Genomic DNA, 22,020 nt, shown 5'->3' on the forward strand with positions numbered 1-22,020 from the left:
TTTTTTAAATGATATTTCTGTTGGCGCATTGCAAACGTCTTTGTAATTGAAGCTTTTCAAGCTTTTTATACAACCTCCTAGCTGGGACATAAACATAAAAATACATATCTAACTAAATTAAACAATTGTCTTTGCCTTTTATATTATATAATGGCGTAGTCTATAAGGAATTTTTGATAAACATAAGCGTTAAATTACAACTAATTAACAATATGACTATGATTTGCATTCAAAACATTATTCTCTTTATGCATATGAGAACTGATCAGAGACCTATTGGAATTAATAACAATTTATAATAGAAAAGCGTTTGAAACTAAGTTGTGCTTATTTTTCTGATAATAATAATCTCTAACATAAATTTTTTAATAGCTATGAGTATTCTTAGACTGTATAGTACGACGGTTGAACGGTTGGCTTATGCTCTAGAGGTCCCACTAATAAAAGTCAGTTCAGGAAATATGAGTGGGTTTTACTTTTGCCATTTTTGCTGATCGTTGCCAAGAGACCTGATGGAAAAAGAGAGTAAAATGTTGAGATATGTTTAAGATTTGACTTCTCTTAGCACACACCTTCGGTATCCGAGGCTCTGGCCACGCCCATTCGCTCAAGTAACCGAAAGAGTGCCCCCAAATTAGAGCGTTCATCCATGAATCTGTTCTCCAGACGAACAACGGCAGATTTTTTGTTTTTGGTCTGCGTATGCCAAACAAGAATTTCGGTGCAGTTCTTGCCCCGAGGCTCGATCTGCTCGATGCGCAGTCCAATGCTACGTAAAAACAAATCCTCCTCATAACCCGGCTTATAGGGCATATTCACATTTGGATACTGTGACATATACGACAAGCTCACAGCGAAGCCAGCCATGTCGACAGGCCAGCGACGACCCGCCACCCAAGAGTCCAGAAAGGCCACAACTTTACCCTGACAATTAGAGAATATAGATGAATTTATGACAGATTGATATTAGACCTATCTAATATTTACTTACATCACGCACCACCGGCCCACTGATTGCATATTCTGCTATCAGTCCAACGGGAAACATAGAGACACGCTGTGTCTGCCTAATTTCCGAGAATAATCTTAGATCGTACGTATTGTCATCGTCACCAAAGTAGAGTATACCATTCGTGAGGTTATGCTGATGTAGCCATTGTAGAGCTGCTCGTCGATTGGCCACGCCCCTCGGCGCTGGCTTCACTTTGCGATACTCACGGGGCATGGGGCTGGCCATATGTGTATAGGGAATACCTGAGAAAATTGAAACATTGACAGAATATATAAATAACTTAGCAGAAACAGAAACCGAACATTATTGTTGACAGACACATAAGAGCTAACAATAAAACAATCTACTATTTATTTTAACAAGCAAAGAGATAATAGCCTGGGCAGTAAATAAATATTTATTTCTGAATACCGAAAAGATAAATACCTAGGTATAAATAAATATGTCGTCTGAAGTTGATAAAAAAAGAAAAACAAGTACTCTATTTTCATATCGTTTCACCTTGTACACATAGAGCTAAGAAATGCTTTAAATAAAATTGTTTTTGACCGAAGTTTCTCACAGTTGGAATAGTAAATCTAATTACTAAACGTTATCTCGAACAACACTTGTTTTGATATCTCAAAAGGTCCCTGCTGAAATGAAACTATTTTTAAAGTGAACTACTTTTAGTAAGATCTACTCTTGGAATGAAGTACTCTTGGAGCGAACTACGCTTGAAGTGAACAACTCTTGTGTTAAACTACTTCTTAAGTGGACTACTATTGTACTGATTGTTAGTGATTAGTTACTCTTAATCTAATTAGTTAAACTACTCAAGTAGTGATCTAATCTTAACTTTAAATATTCTTGTTATTAACTATTATTGAAGAGAACTTACCTTTTAGTGAACTAGTTTTGCAACGAACTACTATTATGATCTACTCTTATCGTGAACTATTCTTGTAGTGAACTTTTTTTGGAGTGAACTACTATAATTTTCTTTATTTACTATAATTTATCTTAAACAGAATCATTCTAAACGTGAACTAGTCTTTTAGTGACTTAATCTTAAATGGAATCAGTCTTGGAATGAACTACACTTGGCTAATGTACCTACCAAATCCATTCAATTGCATATCCAAAAAGTTATCACATCCCTCCCGATCATTGGCCACCAGCCAATGGAGTCTAGGCACATGGAGCAGGGTGTACGCGAGTCGAATCAGTTCGGGTATTTGCTCGCGTCTGGGATATGTGGGCGTTACGAAATAGATCACAGGCAGCTGTGCGTAGGCACTACGCGGTTTATCATCTATATAGAGGCGATGATCTTCATACCTCTCGCTGCAAATGTGCAACGGTTCATTTAAAGCGATCCCAATCGTATTCCCTGCAAAAAAGAAAATGCTTAAATCATAATATAAATCCATTTAGGTGAACTGCCTAAAATTAGGCAATGCTAAAATTGGGCAAGACTTGTGTGGTATTTGCGAGCACCCCCACCGACGTGACCACTGGCCTAGAATAAACAGCTCACGATTCGCAATTAGCGCAACACTTTCCTTCTTTTAGCGCTCAAATATTTTGTGCTATTATAGCACATAGTATAAATAGCAAATAGCATTTAAGTTTATTACAATATTGAAACCGTCTGAGAATACAAGTGAACGCTATTTATAATTGATCTCATCAAGTGCATAATACAATTGGCCTAGCCCAGATATAGCTGTCTATATAAATACTCAGATATATATAAGTTTGTATAATCATTAAACGCACTTAACTTGGTAAACCTTCGATGATAGTATGACAATATTGACTTGATTTCTACGTTAGTTCTGTCTCTGCCTACCATCCTTATATACAAGTGATAATATGTAATGTCGATTAGACATTTGTATATCACGTGGCTAATGACGCTATAGCATTAAATGCCGTCATTCTGTCAATTGTTATGTGAGAAATGGTCGAAATGCTCGCATATGCATTTCCAAAACCGAATCGGCTTTTGTAATCACATTTTGAATGCATACGTTATCTATTGAATATAAATATTATGAATATGAATAATATAGAATGCAATTCGAGAGCCCATCTATATATATATATATATATATATATATATATATAGGGTTATACACTTGTTCGGTGTCAGCTTTTTAAGGGAGAGAATTCCTATACAATAGATGCGTTTAATTTAACAACATTTTTGATTCATATTGGAACTTAGAGATTATTATTATCTGTATAAATGTGTTCATTTATGTATCTCTCTATGTATTCACTGATATTCATATTATCAGATTAAGGGCTGTATTGATAAGGCTAGAAGCTCCGATAGATAAAGTGCAATATCAATAGATTTAAAAGTGCTATGGAAGATAACACGAATTCGACTTATTTTACTTTGCAGCCAATTAGTTTTTAGAAGTATATAAAATAAAAGTTGAACTCATTGAGATCTAGGGGCGTGACAAATCGGGAAAGACCTTAACAGTTACTCAATTATTTAAGGCGCTAGCGAATTGCAGCTCATAATATATACTCATATAGATAGTGCAAGGTCAATAATTTGCAGTAGATATATATACCCATTGTGAGCGTAGCAAATCGCGTAAGTGTATGTCACAGTTTTTCACCTGGAATTTGATACGTGAACTGTTACTGCTGACAATGGCTTTAGGAAAAGTTATAGTATCCAAATCTTTATAGATAGAAACTTAATACTTTGTTAGTTCAGTTGCTCTTGACTCTCTATTGTTCATTGCAGTGGCAAATCCGAAAATATTGAACGAGTTTTATGCAGTCATTCAGCAACATTTGTTTGCAATATATATCGAAAACTTTTAAATAAATGTATAAAATACTAAATTTTTTAAACTTCTCAACTTTATATTCAAAACAAAGTGAACTTTCTTGAGATTGCTCAACTTTTGTATGAACTATATTCATTTTTTTTTTTACAATTTTTAGGTATACACTTTTTATTCATATAATATTTGGGTGAACTTGTCATCTTTAAGCCCTTCCCCTTCCCACATAACATTCCATTAAGACTATCGCATGCAAACATCAAAATAAAATTCAATTACCTAATGGAATCCGGCCTGCATAGCCCATTTATGTACAGCTATATTAATTCAGCTAGCTGTTGTTACACATATGAATATGATAAATTAGCGTTAATGTTTTTTTTCAATCTTTCATAACGCAGAAAAAATACCCATTAAAAAAGTCCCTTGATATCTCTATTGAGTCCAGAACACGCAAACCGACATAGCCCCCAGATATTTGGCTACTGATAACTTTCACATATGCATTAACGGTAATAGGTATAATTGTTCTGGCTGGTGGCCATCTATCAATATTGGACATTTAGGTCTGGTCTGGACGGCCAGACAGACAGACGTTGTAATGAGATCCGCTTGCGAAGGAGGCTCAATTTAATAGCTAATTAAATATTGACTTCCCATGAAACGCTCCAACTGAGCCCCCACAATGTAAACAGAGCGCCACACCAAGGGGAGCCCATTGTCAAAGGCAAAAGGCTGCTCTTATGCCTGTGCCCCTTGAATCAAGTATTTACTGTTATATCGTGCAAAGAATCAACAATTTGCGCATATCACAAACTTCTTTAAATCAGAGCGTCTGCTCAATTATATTCCGACTGTACGTCTGATTTAAGCACTTGTGACAAACACCTGATAAGAGTCATATATCATCGCGTTGGCGACGCTTGGACTGCACTGGTCGAGCGTGCACAGCTACGAGATACCGTGACAAGCTGTGCTAAATCAGAAATAAGAATGTAATATAAACTTTTACTATGTAGAAATGGAGGAAGATAAACAAATGTAAGATCTCATTAGCTGTAAACTTCATTACTGGAAGCAATGCACGAAATAATCATGGCTATTGTATATATTATATCTTAATCAAAGCAAAAAAAAAAAAAAGATATTTTAATTCATTTATTCATGGCACTCACCTCCAGTAGGAAGGTGGTCACATTTCTTAATTAGACTGATTGATTGGAGTTTTTTCACAAATCACTTTTACTTCTTGCACATATTTAACTACAAGTGACAACGATAAACAACTATCGATAAGCAACTATCGTTATCATTTGTGGTTAAATATGGAAACTATCTTGAGAATTCTAATTGAATGGCAGCATGTTTTGAGTGCACATGGTTCAGTTCGGAATTCTGATAAGTTTCCCAATATATGTATGTCTGCATTTATAAATCAATAAAGATATGAATGAATCATTTTAATGGGCGATAACATTTCAACAATTGCAACTTTGCACTTAGCAATCGGTTTCAGGTGCCAATCGCTATTATTATTTTTTTATTTTTAATTCATGCTTTGCTACGATATGTAAACAGCGTTTAGCTTTTTTACCCTGTTTGCTAATGAGCAATGTAAATAATGGAAAATATAAATGTGAATTGAATTTTTATACCCTGAACCCATAGAAAAATGGAAATCATGGTTTTGTGAAAATGTGTGTGGCTGAAGGCGTGGCGTGTCAGAACCCATAGAGTATTTTATTATCTTGCTATGTCTACTACAACCGTCCATATGACCTCGATTTAAAGCTTTAGAATATTTTTATTTTGGATACTTGATAAGAAAAAGCAATTAAGTCACCGAACGCGATTAACATTTCCAGTGAAATCAATCAAAATGAATTTTTGGGAAAACGAAATATTTTTAAAATTGATTTTTTAACAAAAAATACTTTTTAAAATATTCAATACAAAAATTAAATTTGCATTCAATGTAAATATTTAAAAATAAGAATATTTCAATAAATTTTTAAAACGTCACTTCATTTGTGTAATAGACATTTCCTTTACTCTTGCCAATGCTGAAATATTTTATATTTATTTGTAATAATCTAGCAATAGGAAATAGCATTCTAAATGCAGATAAATGAAATGTTTTGAGGAACTTGAATAAACATTGTATGAAATAATCGCAAAATACGTATTTCTTTGTGCATTGTAAAAAATTTTTCATTCAACAAATTTTTTATCAGCCCTCACAATTGCACAGTAAAATATTTAGCATATATACAAAATATTAGTCATTTGTTCAGATACTAGCTCGTAAAGTTCGTAAATTATATATTTGTATTTATTTTCATCCATTGTTGGAATATTACTCGATATGCACGTGCCATTGCCAGCAATTAGGTAGATCGCGTGCAATTTTAATGCCAACTTTTGACTGAATAAATACATATGTAAATACACAATTTAAAAATCGTAAATTTCTGCGAACACAATTTGAGGTCGTGGCGTGTCCCAAGTGCATGCACTTGGAACACAAAACTCATACCAAAAACACATGGACATTTTGAGAATTGTGGCAGAAAAACGTGAATTTGCCATTGCCCAACTGAGAGATATGTGATAAGAGCATAGAGTGCGGTCGATTCGTCATATTTTGTAGGCGACTGAGTAAACTGGAACTGTTAAAAGCCCATTAACTATTCCATCTTGAACAACACTTTGCATCTACTACAGTTTCTGTTGCTGAGTGTGCAAAAACTGCAATTAAGTCATTTAAAAAAATCGTAATAATATGTATTCGAGTCGTCGTTGAACTGGGATACAGTTGACAGTTTCCATTGTTAATTGAGACAGGGCACTAGAACTGAGGATTGCTTTAAGTAATCAACTCAACTATGTTCCAGTTAGTTTATGAAATTGTGCTCATAAAAAGTTTTGTTCATTAATTATATATGCATATAGGTATCATACTAAGCAACTAATTTTTTTTATAAAAAGAAAACTAGTTTTTAGGGAAATACGCAAAAATCAATTACGTATGGGAAAACCAACTACAAAGTATTGAGACTTATTTGAAAACCACTAAGTATCAAAGACTATCTATGTAGCCCTATAATAAGTGTCCGACTTGCAGATACCCGGCTCAGCACGTCTTTGAACATTTAATTTATATTTTATAAATAAGAGCTTAAGTGAACGTCTACTTTCTATGCAAATCTAAATTGCATAAGCTATCGATACTTCGCTTGATTAAAATGAAATCAGTGGCTTAATGATTGAAATAGTCTTGATTTAAGTCTCAAACATCTTTAGCTTTTTAGTTACTGCTGCCAGTTAAATAAATGTGTATAAATATATTACTCCATTCAAGTCCATATTTAATTTTTAATTAAAAAAATGCTAAACTTTGAACTTTAAATTTTTTAATGTGCGCCCATAAAGTATTTGAAGCAAAGTCTGTTTTGTTTATTTAATGATTTCTGGTTTCTGTTTTGTTTACACTAGTTGAGAGCATCGTTGTTAGCTAATGCTAGCGCTAACGGATTATATAACACAAACTTTGGGTTCTTCGAAATGTCATGGAATCTATACAGAAATTATGTCATGCGTTTCGTTTGAATCATTGCCTAAATATTTGATGATTAGATTTGCGCATTAATCAAACATTTCAAAATATATTGTTTAGTTGGATTTTCCGAATTTTCCCATGTCGTCATTCAATTAATGGTTTTAATAGCCCATCTGAGATTGCAAACATCAAAGACGTTTTACGGATGAGAAATCGCAGTGGAAATCGCGTGCTGATGCACCTATAGAGAAAATCGATCGATCGATGTGTGACCCGCAACAAAAGGCAAAATAATTATCTAATAAATTACGTATAAGAAATTAAAAGCGAAGAGCTGGGAAATGTGCCCTTGGCATGCACCGTGAATGGGAAATTGTTGCACGCAGATGTGGGCTGGCCAGGGGCATGGGAAGGTGAGGGTGGGGATGATGTATCGATAAAATTTATCGCTGAAAGAGACAATGCTTAGCAAATTAGGCCAATTACTGCTAAATAATAAATACTAACAAGAGCAACGACAACAACAGTTAATAAACCAACTAAGCAACTATGCCAAACAGCGAACCCAACCCGTCAGCTTACGTGCAATGATTGCCTCAGCACTTGCAGAGCCTAAACAACGTCTGAAGGGGGAAAGGGGTGACTAAGGCAAGAGAGAGTGAGAGTGAGCGACATTGAACGAAAGGTATGAGACTGAAAGAGAGAGTGAGAGCGGGAGAGAGAGTGTGTGTGAATAGCGTTCGAGTGTCGAGTGTTTGCTCGTTAGCCAGTTGCTTAGTTTACTTGATATACGCTTACAGCAAAGGTATCACAATTTCCTTATGAAATATGGGAAGTGCTTAGAAAATGATCAACATCTATACGTGGTTAAAGACCTTGTCAAATTACAGTTAAATCGAAACAAATTTGAAAATGAGAAGCGAAAACTTAATACTTTTTAGTATACATTTAAAGCCAATTCGATAAACAGAAAATTTGAACTGTAAACATATAGGCAACCGACTCGATAGACGTTCTCAGCTTGTCCTTAGAAACTACTGTAATACTAATATTGCTTATTAGCACAAAACAAGACGAAAACATAAAACTAAATGACAATTAATTTTCAATATCATTTAAGATTAAATATCCCATCAATTTTGATTATAATCGAATTCAATGAGTTTCATTTTTAAGTAAAATTGGCATTACTTATGTTTGATAGAGTATTAACAATACGACTTTACGTCATGCTTGGCTATATATTAATATTGATGCTTGGAAGGTGATGTTATTCCACAGCGACCTATAAGTTAGCCTTATATGAGTCTCAGAGGAGCACGCTACTAAAAAAGTCATAAAAAATTTCATAAAACTAGAAATTTGGGGGCTGGCATGCAAATCATGTCATAATACACAGTTTAAACAAACCTTTGTAGCGTTTGCTTCCCATATTATATTATATGATTTATTTAATATAATTTAAATTATATTTTATTATATTAATTTATTGTTGCTACTAAAGTGGGAGAGCCCTATAAAAAATAAAATATTATATATAAATATAATACTGTTATAGATAAATGTATTTTGTTTCAAATTCAAAATTGTTTTCAATTAATTTCTGTATTATTTTATGTCTATTAATCATCAACTCTATAAAACTTGGTAAAATATATTATATATTATATTATTATTATATATAATATATATTTGAAAATAATTTCAACTAAATTATTAATCAAATTTAATATATAAAATTTTTTCAATACAAAAGGCGACAAACTCTGTTAGATAATCGAAACTCCTCACAGCGCGCGCGAGCGCACGAGTAACGCAACCAAAGAAAAGTGAAAGTCTTTGCTTAGATTTGCTTTTAGAGCACTCGCAGAAGTTGCAACAGTTGCAGTGGCAGCAGGCGTTGGTCACCAGTGGGGCAGCTACGTATAATGTATGTAATTGTTTATGTTTGCATGTCTATACGTGTTGCATACGCAGGTGTGTTTGTGTGTAATAGCTGGAAGCGAGTGACGAATTCATGGTATGATAAGACGAGCCGAGTTGCTCATACTTTTGACGCCTGATTAACTGGTCGTTCACTTGTTTCCATTAAAAACCAATAACAAACGAGCAAAGTAACAAACAAAAAAGGCACAAAGAAAAGTAAACAAATTACTTCGCAATGTTTATGAAGTGTTGGATGCGAATGCATAAATGGAGTATGGAGAATGGAGATTTAGGCTTACGTATGCTTCCATGCGTGCGTTTGCTTGTTATGGTCGCTTGGAAAGGATGATAGTAAGCTGTCGTCAGCCGCGTCATCTTTAAGCTTAGTGTTATGTGCCGCCGCTTACCTATGCCGTTATGCGGGTCAACGTCTCCGTCGGCATCCTCCGAGTCTTGCGACTGTGGACTGATCACAAAGTAGATCAAAAAGCAGATTGGCAACAGGATCAGCGTAACAAACAAAAAACGTCGCATGCCCGAGCTGGCAGCCCGACTGAAACGTGGCGCCGTCATGCCGCCAATGGACCGCAGTTCATCAACTGGCTGTGGATGATAGCGTATGCGTCCGTTTGGCTGCACGTCCGTTTCGATTGTGCAATGCTCGAGCAGCCCCTCCTCGAGGAGGTCGTCTTCGTCGTTGTCGTCTGCGCGTAGTTCGAGTGGTTGATAGTGGGCACTTGGCATTGTGCAGCTGCTCTAATGCGACGCACAGCAGCTGTCGAAGCAGCTTCCAATGGGTGGCGATGGTGGTGCTGGTGCTGGCTTTGGTGGTGGTGGTGGCAACTGCAACTGCAACTGCGGCAGCTGAAGAAAGAGCAGGCACAGATGACGACAGCGCCGGGCTGTATATGCCATTTGTGGACCTGAACTTCGGTTGCTTTTTTGTTCTTTTTTTTTTTGTTCTCCTTTTTCGGTGCGCTGCTGTTGCGCGTTTCAACGGATCTGCTGACTCGACCTCCCTATCTAGCGATGTATATATACATATGTGCAGTTATACAATTCGTTCATTACTACTAGTCGTTCATAATCTTAGACAATATGTATATTTTCTTTATTATTGGACAGTTGTCGCAAAGGTCTCTATATACATATATATGTTATATATGCAAACAATCACAAAAGCTCACACGACACAAACGCAGAAGTATAAAAACACACGCGAATGAGAGAATGCCGCACGCCTTTTTGGGTGCTCAGCTAAGAAACAACACCAACAACAACGAACGCAACGACTACTGAAAAAAGTGTTGCTTAATATTAATTATATTATTTATTTTGTCTGCTTTTGGCATTTGCCTCTTGTTGTTGTCTCGATGAGTTTGACAGCAACACTGACACAACCGTTGGTAGCCAGAGACTACTTTTGACTCACAAAGCGCACTGCCCTCTCTCACTCTCACTCTCTCGCTCATACGCTCTCGGTTGCCCGCCGCTTAGCACAGCTGCTGACACACAGGGTTGCTTTTTATTGTAGCATTTGTTGTGGTTCGTGTCTTTGCTAACGTGTGTCATTTTCGTACTAGATTTATGGCGCCCTGCTTTTCAAAATGATTTTGTTCTATTTACATATAATACAAAAGTTATTAATAGTTTAGGTAAACTATTTAAAATCAATTCTTTAGTTTTTTATAAAACAAATAGCCATAGTAATGTTAACCAATTCTGAAATAAATGTAATTTTCGTTTGAAGTTAGCAATTTGAAAAATATTAATTGATTTTAAGATTTTTTTTTATATTTTGAAACTATATTTTATTTATTTTGATTATTATTTTTCGTATATTTATTTATTTTAATCGTTTTTTTTCTTATTTATATATTATTTATTTATTTAAATTATATTATATATTTTATTTATTTTTCTTGTAAATTAATTTTTATATGTTCATTTGCCTTATAAATTATAAACTCCAAAACTATATTTTTTTGTTTATTTTGCTAGAATTTCCCAATTCTGAAACATTTATTGGTTCTTGTTTCTTTTGATAACATGAAGACTTTTAAGTATGCAGTCTTCACCCCAATAAAAGTAACTCAAAAATTGCAGTTGAATTTGAAGTACATTCTTGAGAGCAATACTTCACTTAACACCTAAAGGAATTTGTATTTCTAAAATAAAGTTTTTGGTAACTGACAGGCTGTTCTTGTTTCATAATAGATATTGAATCAATAAATAGGCATTTTATGGAAACTCATTTATTATTGAAATATTTATATATTTCATAGAAATAATTTCAAACTTAAACCATATTTTACTGCAACATTTTGAAAGCTTTGTAAATTTAAATTAAATAAATTAAATAACACAAATTCTGAAAGACTTTTCGGTTTAAGTATAGCCAATTTCTATGGAAATTGAGTAAATCAAAAATGTAAATAAATCAGTGAGAATAAATAAGAGGGCTCTAGTCAAGACGGATGCATCCAAACTGCAAAATATACAAAATCTTTGTACTCATTACACAGTAAATCTGAAGTTTCAAAACATATTCAAGCTAGGAAATGGGAAGAGTTATCGAAAAAAATTGAGAAACTTGTACTGCGTATAGTATATACGAGTATACATTTAAAATTTCAAGTCGGTAGTTTTTTAGATGGACTCTGATCAAGAATATATATACTTTACTACCCCGCCTCGTTCTGCCTGTTACATACGTGTTCACAAAACCATTATACCCTGAACTTCCATTTTCAATGAGTTGAGTGTGTAAAAAGTATCTGCAGATATTCAACTCAAACATTTAAACTAAGTGTTAGTCCATATAAGCATATATTCTACAAAGACTGCTTCAATTATGGATGCAAGTATACAATTATATAATATATGTATATATATCAATGATTTTAGGCCTATCAAGACTAACTTATCGGAAATGACACTTCTTTTTTGGGTTCAATTTGTAGACTTGATAAACTGTCTAGGTGCTATGTTATCTAATCTGGAATAGACACGCTTACCTAGTAACCAAAAGTTAAATTGAGTTCCGCTCTCTTTGACATTGGTATTGAATATTGCATAGGGTATGTACGTAAATAAAGGCAATTCCCATTTGTTTTAAAATGTATTTATTTGTTTTGATTTTTCTGTTTGCTGTTTCTTGTGAACTGTTTTACAATGCAATTGCGATACAAAAACAAACCCGTTTTAATTAGTTTAGTTAATTAGTTTCACTTCTTTATGTTACATTTAAAGCCACTTTTGTTTTTCAATTGTTTGTTGATGCTGCGCTGCAGAGTGTCGAAGACGCCAAAAATAATTGAGAAATATAATTGAATGCATTTAATCTGAACAAATCAATGTGCTGGAATTAATTCGATTAGGTGTTTGTGTGTGTGTGAGTGTTTGTTGCAAACATAGCAAACTTATGGAATACATAATTAACTAAATGGTATAAAGAGAACTACGCGAATTGCCTTTTCTGACGGCTGCTGCTGCTTCTTGACAATTCATTTTTACAAAACACAAAAAAAGAAGAGGCATTGAGGTTTAACTTATATTGCATTTGCTCTTAGATGTGCTTCTCAATGGTCTGAGCCAATCGGGAGGCATTGGCGCCAGCGAACTCGTCCACCTTGACGGAGTTCTTGATGAACAGGAACGTGGGCATGCTGGCGATGTTGTATTCCATGGCAATGTCTTCGCACTCATCAACATCAACCTAGAAAGTAAAGCGCATGGCCTTAGTTGAATATCATTTTCAGGAAATGTGAGCAATCTTTACCTTGATTACAACAATCTTTTCGGAAAACTGTTGCGACAGCTCCTCCAGCTTGGGCGCAATCATCTTGCAGGGTCCACACCAGGTGGCAAAGAAGTCCACAACGACCAGCTTATCGCCCGCATTCGTCAGCTGTGTCTTGAAGTCGTTCTACAAATGACAGAAATCAACATATATTTCATATTCAGTCACAAATCGATTTTAATTTTCCCTAATGTTGCTACACATTCATATATATGTGTGTATTTGTGTTGACTAACTATAACAGTACTTGCGAACGCCATTTACATAATTTCATATTGATTATATTCATACTTCAGTTGCTAGTCTTATGGTCGTATGAATTTGTCAGTTAATAATAGGCAAAACCACATTTGATTGCAAAGAAATGTGTTCTATGTGGAATATGTTGTGGTTTTTCATGAGTTCAAAAATCTTTCTACATTTTTTTTGCCATATCCATAGTTCTAGCATGATTGTATTTCTATATAATAAATACAGCTCTTTCGAGTAATATTACTAGTTCATGTAAAGGTAAGAGGAAACGTACGAATGAATGTTTAGTCTATGAATGAATTAGAGTCTATAAAATCATATATCAAGATATATACATATATGTATGCAGCTGTGTTCATGGAAATAGTATTGTGACTGAGTAATGCTTTCCTCTACCCACTAAAATAAATAGCAATATTAAGCAATTTCAACAATTAATATACAGCATAATAGGTTGCATTTTTTTTAATACATTTTTATTTTAAATTTACTATTAGTTCTAATGTCAACTGCTTACATCCAGCACTACTATTTTTATGAACAGCTGTTTGCGTTAAGCTATATATTTATCCCCCTCATTTAAGTAGAAGAACCTCTTGTTTTTGTTGGATACACTTAAGATATTTAATTGTATTATATATGTATCGTTTTATGCTTCTGTATAATTTTTTCTGGTATAACAATTTTTCTTTCTAGTATTGAATATATCGCAGTAAACTTCAAGTGGAACATCGTATCTAAGCGAATTAATAATCACTTATATATTTTTATATTTAAGAAAACAATGAAATACCTTGATATTCAAGTTCATATCACTATATCAAACGGCTTTATTGCCTTCTCTTATCGTTTTATATGTCACACATATATTGCTTAAGATATTTCAGCTATTACGACTCATTTTGCAATGCGCCTTACTTATTTGGATAATCGTTTCTTATCGGACCACATAAAAGTGCTGTGGGAACTATTAATCGTGTGGTAACACTTTAGAATCATAAATCTTTAAATTGTTAGGCTGTGTTATTACATAAGTATTACACTTATAGCTTCAATTTCTTATTTATTAGAGCTACTACCAGATCGCTGTATCTTCAAGCTGTTCAGCTGTAATTTTGAAGGTTTTTAGGGCATATTACGATTATGTTGAACAGTTACATGTATATATATATATATATATATATATATATATATATATATAGTATATGTATGTAATTTGTATGGCTTATCACCAGGTGCCAACTTTGTAGTCTATCGATTTGTTTTTGGGTAGCTACTGTAACACGTTGCGCCTTATCAGCGCGGGTTCTAACAAGTGTGATAAGCACGTTTAGTAACCCCGTTTTACTGGATTAAATAAGGAATGGTGTCTGCAACATCTCTATATACCATTTATATACATTTACATACATATGTGTGTGTTTGTGTCGCTCACATTATATACTATTCCAACTTTTATCCACTTATATCTTTTTTTTTTCATTTAAATATTTGTTTGTGGACTTTTACTTATTTGCACAGCGAGTGGAGCGCTTCACCCCCGTCCGACCACGTGGATAGCGAACCATTTGCTTAATTGCTTAATCATCGACAACGTGTCTCATTTGAATTGGACTCACGACTACAACAGAACTTAACTTTTGACATGAATCGAGTATAGAGCACACACACATTCGTGGTTAAAGCTATTTCGCAAGTTTTTCAATATTTTGAATTAAATTCCAAAATGTTTTTCCATTTGTTGAACATGGCCGTATTAAATTTCAATAAAATTCTTAATGAATATTTTTTTATAGATTGTATATTGTTTAAAGCATTCTGAATGAAACTCATTTGTGGTTGATTATTGTTTACATTCAGAAATCAAAAAAATTCAATAATTTTTCAATAAATATTTCACGTTAAATTATGAATTTATTTTGCAACTTCTCGAATTATATTACAAAATCATAATTTTGTTGAAATTCTGAATAAATATTTTTGCATTTGTTCAATATTAGTGCATTAAAATTACCTACAATTTTGAATGAACTATTTTACTGTTATATGATATAGCTTTCTATATATATATATATTATGTTTGACTGACTTTTATTGAGTAAAAATTCAATTGGTATTCGGTTTTATTTCTTTTCAAAATTTACAAAAATAAAAATATTCATTTTTAAATAATTTAAATTAATAAACATTTAAATTAGTGATATATATATATATATATAAATATGTATATATATATAAATATATTTTTTAATATATAATTTTATCTTGAAATTCATTCAAAACATGTTTTTCATTCAGTTCAAATTACTTCTGTATGCAAAAATAATCAATATATAAGTAATTGACATGTATGTGGGCGTTTACTGTATTCCATTGTGGGCGTATACCAACTAGCTGTACTTTCATCTAAACATTGGCATTGATTAGTTTAAGTCCTAGTCCAGCCCCTGTCACGTTCTTCTGAATGACCTTTAATTAATTGCAGTAATTTTCAGCACGATATTTTATGCTTTTGTGCTGAATGATTCATTGCGGCTCGAATTGTAGTTCTACAGTTAACGCCAGAAATGACGAACCTTAACAGTTAAGGAGCAAACACTGCGATTTCAATCTCTTCATTACTTTAATTAGACTCGCAAAATGAAACTAATATGCAAAGCCACTTGGAAACCGGTTGCTCCTTTGCCAGTGCCAACTTTAATCATTCGGCTATTTATATTTATTTATTTAACTTGTTTTCGCATTTTTATGTATATTTGTTGAATGGAATTTGGCTACAATCGCTTAAGTCGAGCTTCGAGACATGCGAATGATTCATTTATTTCTTTTGATTAATCTTATCCGATTGATTGAGAATTTCACTCACGGCATCTTCGTGAGTTATGAATGACTAATATCTGATTCTCTCAATTCCAATTATTATTCAGGAATATTTGCACATTTCATCACTAGATTATTAACTAACTAACTAAGTACACAAATGTTAGTCTTATCTGAAAGACCTTCTCAAAACTGCAAATGGATCTAGAATGTTCACTAAATTATTTCAACAAATAAGAAATATGATTACATATCTCAAGCTTGACTAACAATTACTTTCGAATATTCTACGAAAATTTGCTAAAAATTTATGCGCAAGTGCAAAAAAAAATATTTACGATTATTATATAAATATAAAAAACTAAACATTCTATGCTTATTAAATCTAAAATTTATGAAAATTGAAAAAAAAAATAAGTTTTACAAATATTATAAACATTTATGAGTGTTTTAAATTAAAGAAAAAATTTTACTTAAGGTATTAAAATATTGACCAATTTTTAAGTAATCCAACAAATAGAATATTCGTAGAATAATTTCATAAGTCGACATTCATTTTAATCATAAACAATAATTCGTATCTATATGTGTGTTTATCATTTAATATATTGCGAAGCCATTTTATTGTTGTCTTTTTTTTAATTTTAATGAATTGTTGCTGTAAACAGGTTGTTGACAACATTTGTACTAGTAATGAATGTTTACTACAAGCATGAGCTAATGGAAATTTTTATTATTATATTATTTGTTGTTGCATCTATAGGATATGCAATGGGTAAGACTTTGCAACAGTTGGGGCAATATTTTCTACATTCAAGCTGGGCTTATGAAGTGGAGTTGCAGGCTGATTAGACGAGACTAAACTATGAGCATTTGAAATGTACACATACAATTTAAATAGGTCTAATTCGAATATATATTCCATTCTAATTGGAATATGAAACCGTATGAATATGCGATATCTTAAATACTGGCTAATCTTTAAATTTAGTTTTTAATATATATATTATATTATTATAGTTTTTGGCTTCAAATTGATTAGGTCCCTTGTTTATTTCAATTTCAAAATTTCTTTTTAAATTTGTTTATTTTTCGCACTCGCATTCAACAAGAGACAAGTGTTTTGTGTTTCAACTGTTCCTAACCATAATAAACGATATTAGGTATATAATATAGGCGTAAATATATATCATTTTGTGTACAGACTACTTAAAAGCTTTTAAGCATAGGCAAAATCATTTTTATTTCACTTTATGATCTAATAAGAAATGTTTCGTGACATCACAAAAATGTTGAAACATCTTAGTGTTTTTATTGCTTGTCCATAAATAATAGAAATATTAATTTGGCTGACGTAAGGCCTTTGAGTTTCTCTTAAATATGTCAAAAAAAAGGCGTTTAGTTAACATTGTATCTCGATTAAAACCGGTTTTAGTAACTGTCGGTAGCCCGCCAAAACGATTAAAGGGTAACTCGAAGGCCAGCACCCCTCGTGTCCCAGCTATAACGACAAAAACAACTACAACCACAGCAAAAGTGTCTTCTATATTTTTTACTGATAAATTAAATGCAAATTCATCGTGATGAAAATGGGGTTTGTCTAGTAAATAGGCGTAAGCTAGTATACACATCTATATATATTTAAATATACATTGTGGTCTAGTTGTTGTTTCACATTTCTTACACACACACTTGGAGAAGGCATAAAAAATGAATTTGCCACTTTCCATGGCGACGCGTTGGCTTGAAGAGATGATATCATTGTCATATACTGGTTTTCTCTACATATACTACACATATATATATATATATATATATATATTTGTTGTTTGTGTGAAGCGTATGGCAATTGGGGCAAACTATTGAAATGCGAGTGGGGCGAGGCGAGTGGTCAATATATTTTGCACATTACTTAATCTAATGAGCGAACGCAATTACAATAATTATACTACTCACCACGTCTGTAACTGTGTACACCATTTTGTAAATAGTTGTTGTTGTTGTTGTGGTTACTGTTTGTTGGTTTGGTTAGGTTAGGTGTAAGAACAACCGGTAAAGCTGTATGAACTTTCTTAATTACCGCACACAGAGCACACGCAACCAACTCGTGGGATTTTAATCTAGCGAATGCGAGCGTTAAGCGTTGGCACCCTCTGTCATATATGAGCACCGGAAACACACCACGCAGAAGAGCGGGAGACTTTTGAGATTTGTTGTGAGCTGGCAAGGCTGGTGAGTTATGCGTACTGCAGAGGTCACATAATGTTCTCATTATGCTCGCTCTATATTTTTCTATGTTATAGCAAACACATTTTACCTACAAATAAATATAATTTAATATTGAAAATTAGAATTGTAAGCTTCATTAAATATTGATTTAACATAATTATAAAATACAACTCTGAAAAGCACACGCCTTACTCATACCAGATGGCGCTGCTCAAGAAATGTTAACTTTTTCCGCCAGATGACGCTAGCGTGCGTTTTAGACGTTAGGACTTTGGGTACCCAGAGCAATGCTTAGGTGTTTCATTTAAATTAAGTGCTTTTAACTTGGATGCGTGCTACAGAGGTAATATTGGCTTATGAAGTCGAAGTCTCTAATCATAAATTGCGAATATATGAATCTATTATATAAAAATTTCGAAATGCAGGAGATGGCGCTGCCCTCGGTCAGTTTCAATGTTGGCGTTCATTTGCAACAGATGGCGCCAGCGTGCAGGTGTTATGTCTTATTTATTAATATTTTGTTGAAAATATTGAAAATTACTTAGATTATAAATAGACTAATTAAGAAGTCGTTAGTGTTTGGTTTCGCTGTTAATGAAACTAGAAAGGGTAAGCTAAAATATGAGTATATATATTGCATTAAATATAGCTTACCAGCGAGTATGACCTATTTAACGACCACATGCATTTACAAATCAACATTTCTTAATAATTTATTTTTGCCAAAATAAGAAAACAACTACACAATACTATATATATGTATATTGAAATTAAGATTTCAAATCTTAACCTTAAGAACTATGAGTAAATCGGCGCCTTTTTAAGTACTTATCAATGGGCCGCATGGGCGGCTGCTTGTGGGGGGGCGTGTTGCGTCGAATGATGCAAATGGTGATGATGATGATGATGATAAGTGAGCGTTGGTGCAGGTGGCGCCACAGCTGTGACAGCAGACGCAGCAGCAGCAGCAGCAGTGCCGCCAGCGACAGCAAAACCATTTGCTGCCACCGCCATCTGTTGTTCATAATTGGCATAATGATCGTAATAGCTGCCATAGCTGCCGTGCTCCAAACTCGGGTTCAAGCCACTGCCGCTACCACTGCCAATGGCGCCACTGTTAACGCTACCGCTGCCCGGCGCTGTAGTGCCAGTATCAAAGTAGCTGACGCCGCTGTAGCTATTGGCGCTCTCGTAGTAGTGAGCGTGTCCGCCGGAAATGTTGCCGTAATGCTGCTGCTGTTGGTGCTGCTGCTGCTGCTGGTGCTGCAGCTCGTAGTCTGACTTATTTGACTCACGCTGGTAGTAGTAATCGTAGTTATCCTCCGCATAGCTCGCCACTGGCTGCGTCTCCACGGTCGCATTGTACTTGATCGTGGGCGTCGTTTCGCTCTTGCAGCCCAGCTCCAAGTGCTTGATCTGCGAATAGTTTATGAACTCCGGCTCTGGCGTAGCCAGTTGCGGACTGGACTCATATGCCAGCTGGCAGCTGCCATTGCTGATTGCATTGCTAGCATAGCTAGACGGATTGGATTGATTGGCCGGCTGATAGGCCAGCTCCGAGATGCACGTGTAGGGCAAGCTGGGCGATTTGCTGGGCGCAGCAGTGGCAGCAGTGGGCGTGGCATGGTATATGGGATAGTTGTAGGTAATATGCTGATGATTCACTGTGAACACATTCGCCGACGACTCACAGTTCGCTGGCTCACTGACATTGGCGGCCAACGGCCAGGAGCTGCTCATGTAGTTGGAGGATTGACTCAACTGATGGGCGCGCGTGCTCTCCTCCAAATAGCTGCACGTACAGTGGCTATACGTGGTGCACTTGCCGCAGGCTGAAGATCAGAGTTTGTTATGAGTTGTAGCGTAAAGTGTCGCAGGATCTGATTGACTCACCATTGAATTGATATATCTCCAGAGCCGAATGGCCCAGAGGCTGGCTGGCTGTGGAGCGCTTGAGCACTTTGCTCATGAGATTCTGCTGCTGCTGGCAAAGAGTTCGAATGAATCTTCGAGGTAAAATGCTGTCGTTGAATGAAACTCACCTTCACCTGCTTCACCAAGCCCGCTATGACCGACTTCTTGGGCACGCTGTTCGACCTACTCCCCGTCAGATTGGCGTTGGCCTTGCCGGCCGTCAGGGAAACCCGTCCGAAGGCTCGTTTCGACACACTCGAATTCTTGGGATCGGGTCGCAGATGATCGTGCACGCCCTTGGCCTGAAAGAAGATGGCATTGCCCGAATGCCGCCAGAAATGTGTCACCGGATAGCCGCAGTGACCGCGACAGGGCTTTATCTCCAGGCGACCGCCGCGGCAGCTCTTGTTGGGGCACGCCTTGCCCTCCTGCTTGCGCCTCGCCTTATCGCATATGGCAGGGCGCAGATTGATCTTGGTACCGTTGGGCAACGTGCAATGCTGCGAGCAGACAAGTACGCCCAGGCAGCTCTTCTTCAAGATGTTCACATTGTGATTGTTGGTGTTGCGCATTGCCCAGCCGGAGATGTGCTTCTTGGCCTCCTCGTTGTGCACCGAATAGACCAGACGCACATGCCCATCGCTCCACTCGCTGAACTCGTCGAACTCCAGGTCGGCCACCTGCGGCACGATCGCATCATTGATGTCCCAATCTCGCTTGCCTTTGCTGCTGCCGTTGTTGTTGCTGTGCGTCGACATCCCGCTGGAAGCTGCCTGCAAGTGGCTCTGCTGACTCTGATGGTGGTGCTGCTGGTGCTGCTGTAGCTGTGGATGCGGCTCTGATTGTGAGAGTTGTTGGTAGTGCGCTTTGAAAGTGTAGCCATTTCTGCAAGAGATTCAACATGTGTTCAATCCAAGCTAATCCTTATGCTTTACAGATTCCCAATCGAGATAAGATAAGATGTGTGGAAAGTCAGTGCAAAGTGGGCACTGCAGACACTCTATATAGCTGATAGTTTTCAAAGACTGATTAGCATTATCTTCGCCACTCTGGCTAAGGTTTAGTTCTGAGAAACTATTAATCAAATGAATCTTAGGCAAACGATTTTCTTCCAGCTCAATGTGTGCGTAGGTTAAGCTATGATTGTAACAATTGACGAACTTAGATGATATATTTGATATACATATTTTAATAAGGAATTTCATTGGTTAGATATGAAAGATATTTATTCTAGTTTTACTTTTTTTATATATCAAATAATAGTGAGATAAATGTAAGCGATGAAGCTGAAGTTTCTTGGATGTTCTAGCTGCATTCCAATCATTGTTAGCAAATTTACTTTGTGGGTTGATAAAGTATATATCTTTATAATATATAACTGATCGATAATCCATAGTAGGCAAGGCATCTGGCATAGCTATAAGAAACGTTTCTTCTTTATCTGCAATTTCTTAAAGCCATTTATGCACTCTGTTATGATATTTATATAGCAGTCTTTGCTTATCAGTTTACAAAATCAAAAACAGAATAAAAATTCTTTAACATTACTCTAACTTCTCAATATAATCTTTTATTGAAATTGTAATTATAATTATTTAATATATAATATATTTGAATATATATAATATATTTAAATATATTCTATATTTCTATACCATTAATATACCTTTCTGCATACCTGGCAAGTGAGACCCTTGACGAAGATAAGAGC

At 35.1% G+C, this 22,020-nt stretch overlaps 3 protein-coding genes across 4 annotated transcripts; all 3 read right to left on the reverse strand.

Moving 5' to 3' along the window:
* Window positions 1-291: 291 nt before the first annotated feature.
* Window positions 292-10,625, reverse strand: LOC111603968 (galactosylgalactosylxylosylprotein 3-beta-glucuronosyltransferase S). 2 transcript variants are annotated; one of them, XM_023321808.2, is made up of 5 exons: window positions 9,592-9,693; window positions 2,112-2,384; window positions 992-1,254; window positions 573-924; window positions 292-509 (listed from the first exon to the last, which is right to left on the reverse strand). In XM_023321808.2, the coding sequence occupies exons 1-5, from the start codon at window positions 9,665-9,667 to the stop codon at window positions 448-450; spliced, it is 1,026 nt and encodes a 341-aa protein (XP_023177576.2). In that variant the 5' UTR covers window positions 9,668-9,693; the 3' UTR covers window positions 292-447. The 2 variants fall into 2 exon arrangements, with proteins under 2 accessions (XP_023177576.2, XP_023177575.2); XM_023321807.2 differs by lacking the exon at window positions 9,592-9,693 and adding an exon at window positions 9,700-10,625 and having other exon boundaries at window positions 294-509.
* Window positions 10,626-12,532: 1,907 nt separating this feature from the next.
* Window positions 12,533-18,277, reverse strand: LOC111603872 (thioredoxin-2). The gene is made up of 3 exons (XM_023321679.2): window positions 18,123-18,277; window positions 13,074-13,220; window positions 12,533-13,010 (listed from the first exon to the last, which is right to left on the reverse strand). Exons 1-3 carry the CDS (start codon window positions 18,144-18,146, stop codon window positions 12,861-12,863), a joined length of 321 nt encoding a protein of 106 aa, XP_023177447.2. The 5' UTR covers window positions 18,147-18,277; the 3' UTR covers window positions 12,533-12,860.
* Window positions 18,278-19,226: 949 nt separating this feature from the next.
* LOC111603978 (transcription factor glial cells missing 2) lies at window positions 19,227-21,049 on the reverse strand (the record flags this gene model as incomplete). The annotated part of the gene is made up of 3 exons (XM_023321823.2): window positions 19,227-20,227; window positions 20,289-20,379; window positions 20,438-21,049. Coding segments are annotated over 3 exons (1,704 nt in total), but the record flags the coding sequence as incomplete, so codon positions are not given.
* Window positions 21,050-22,020: the final 971 nt, after the last annotated feature.

This window comes from Drosophila hydei, unplaced genomic scaffold (genome assembly GCF_003285905.1).
Source record: "Drosophila hydei strain 15085-1641.00,03,60 unplaced genomic scaffold, DhydRS2 tig00000149-arrow-pilon, whole genome shotgun sequence".
Classification (NCBI taxonomy): domain Eukaryota; kingdom Metazoa; phylum Arthropoda; class Insecta; order Diptera; family Drosophilidae; genus Drosophila; species Drosophila hydei.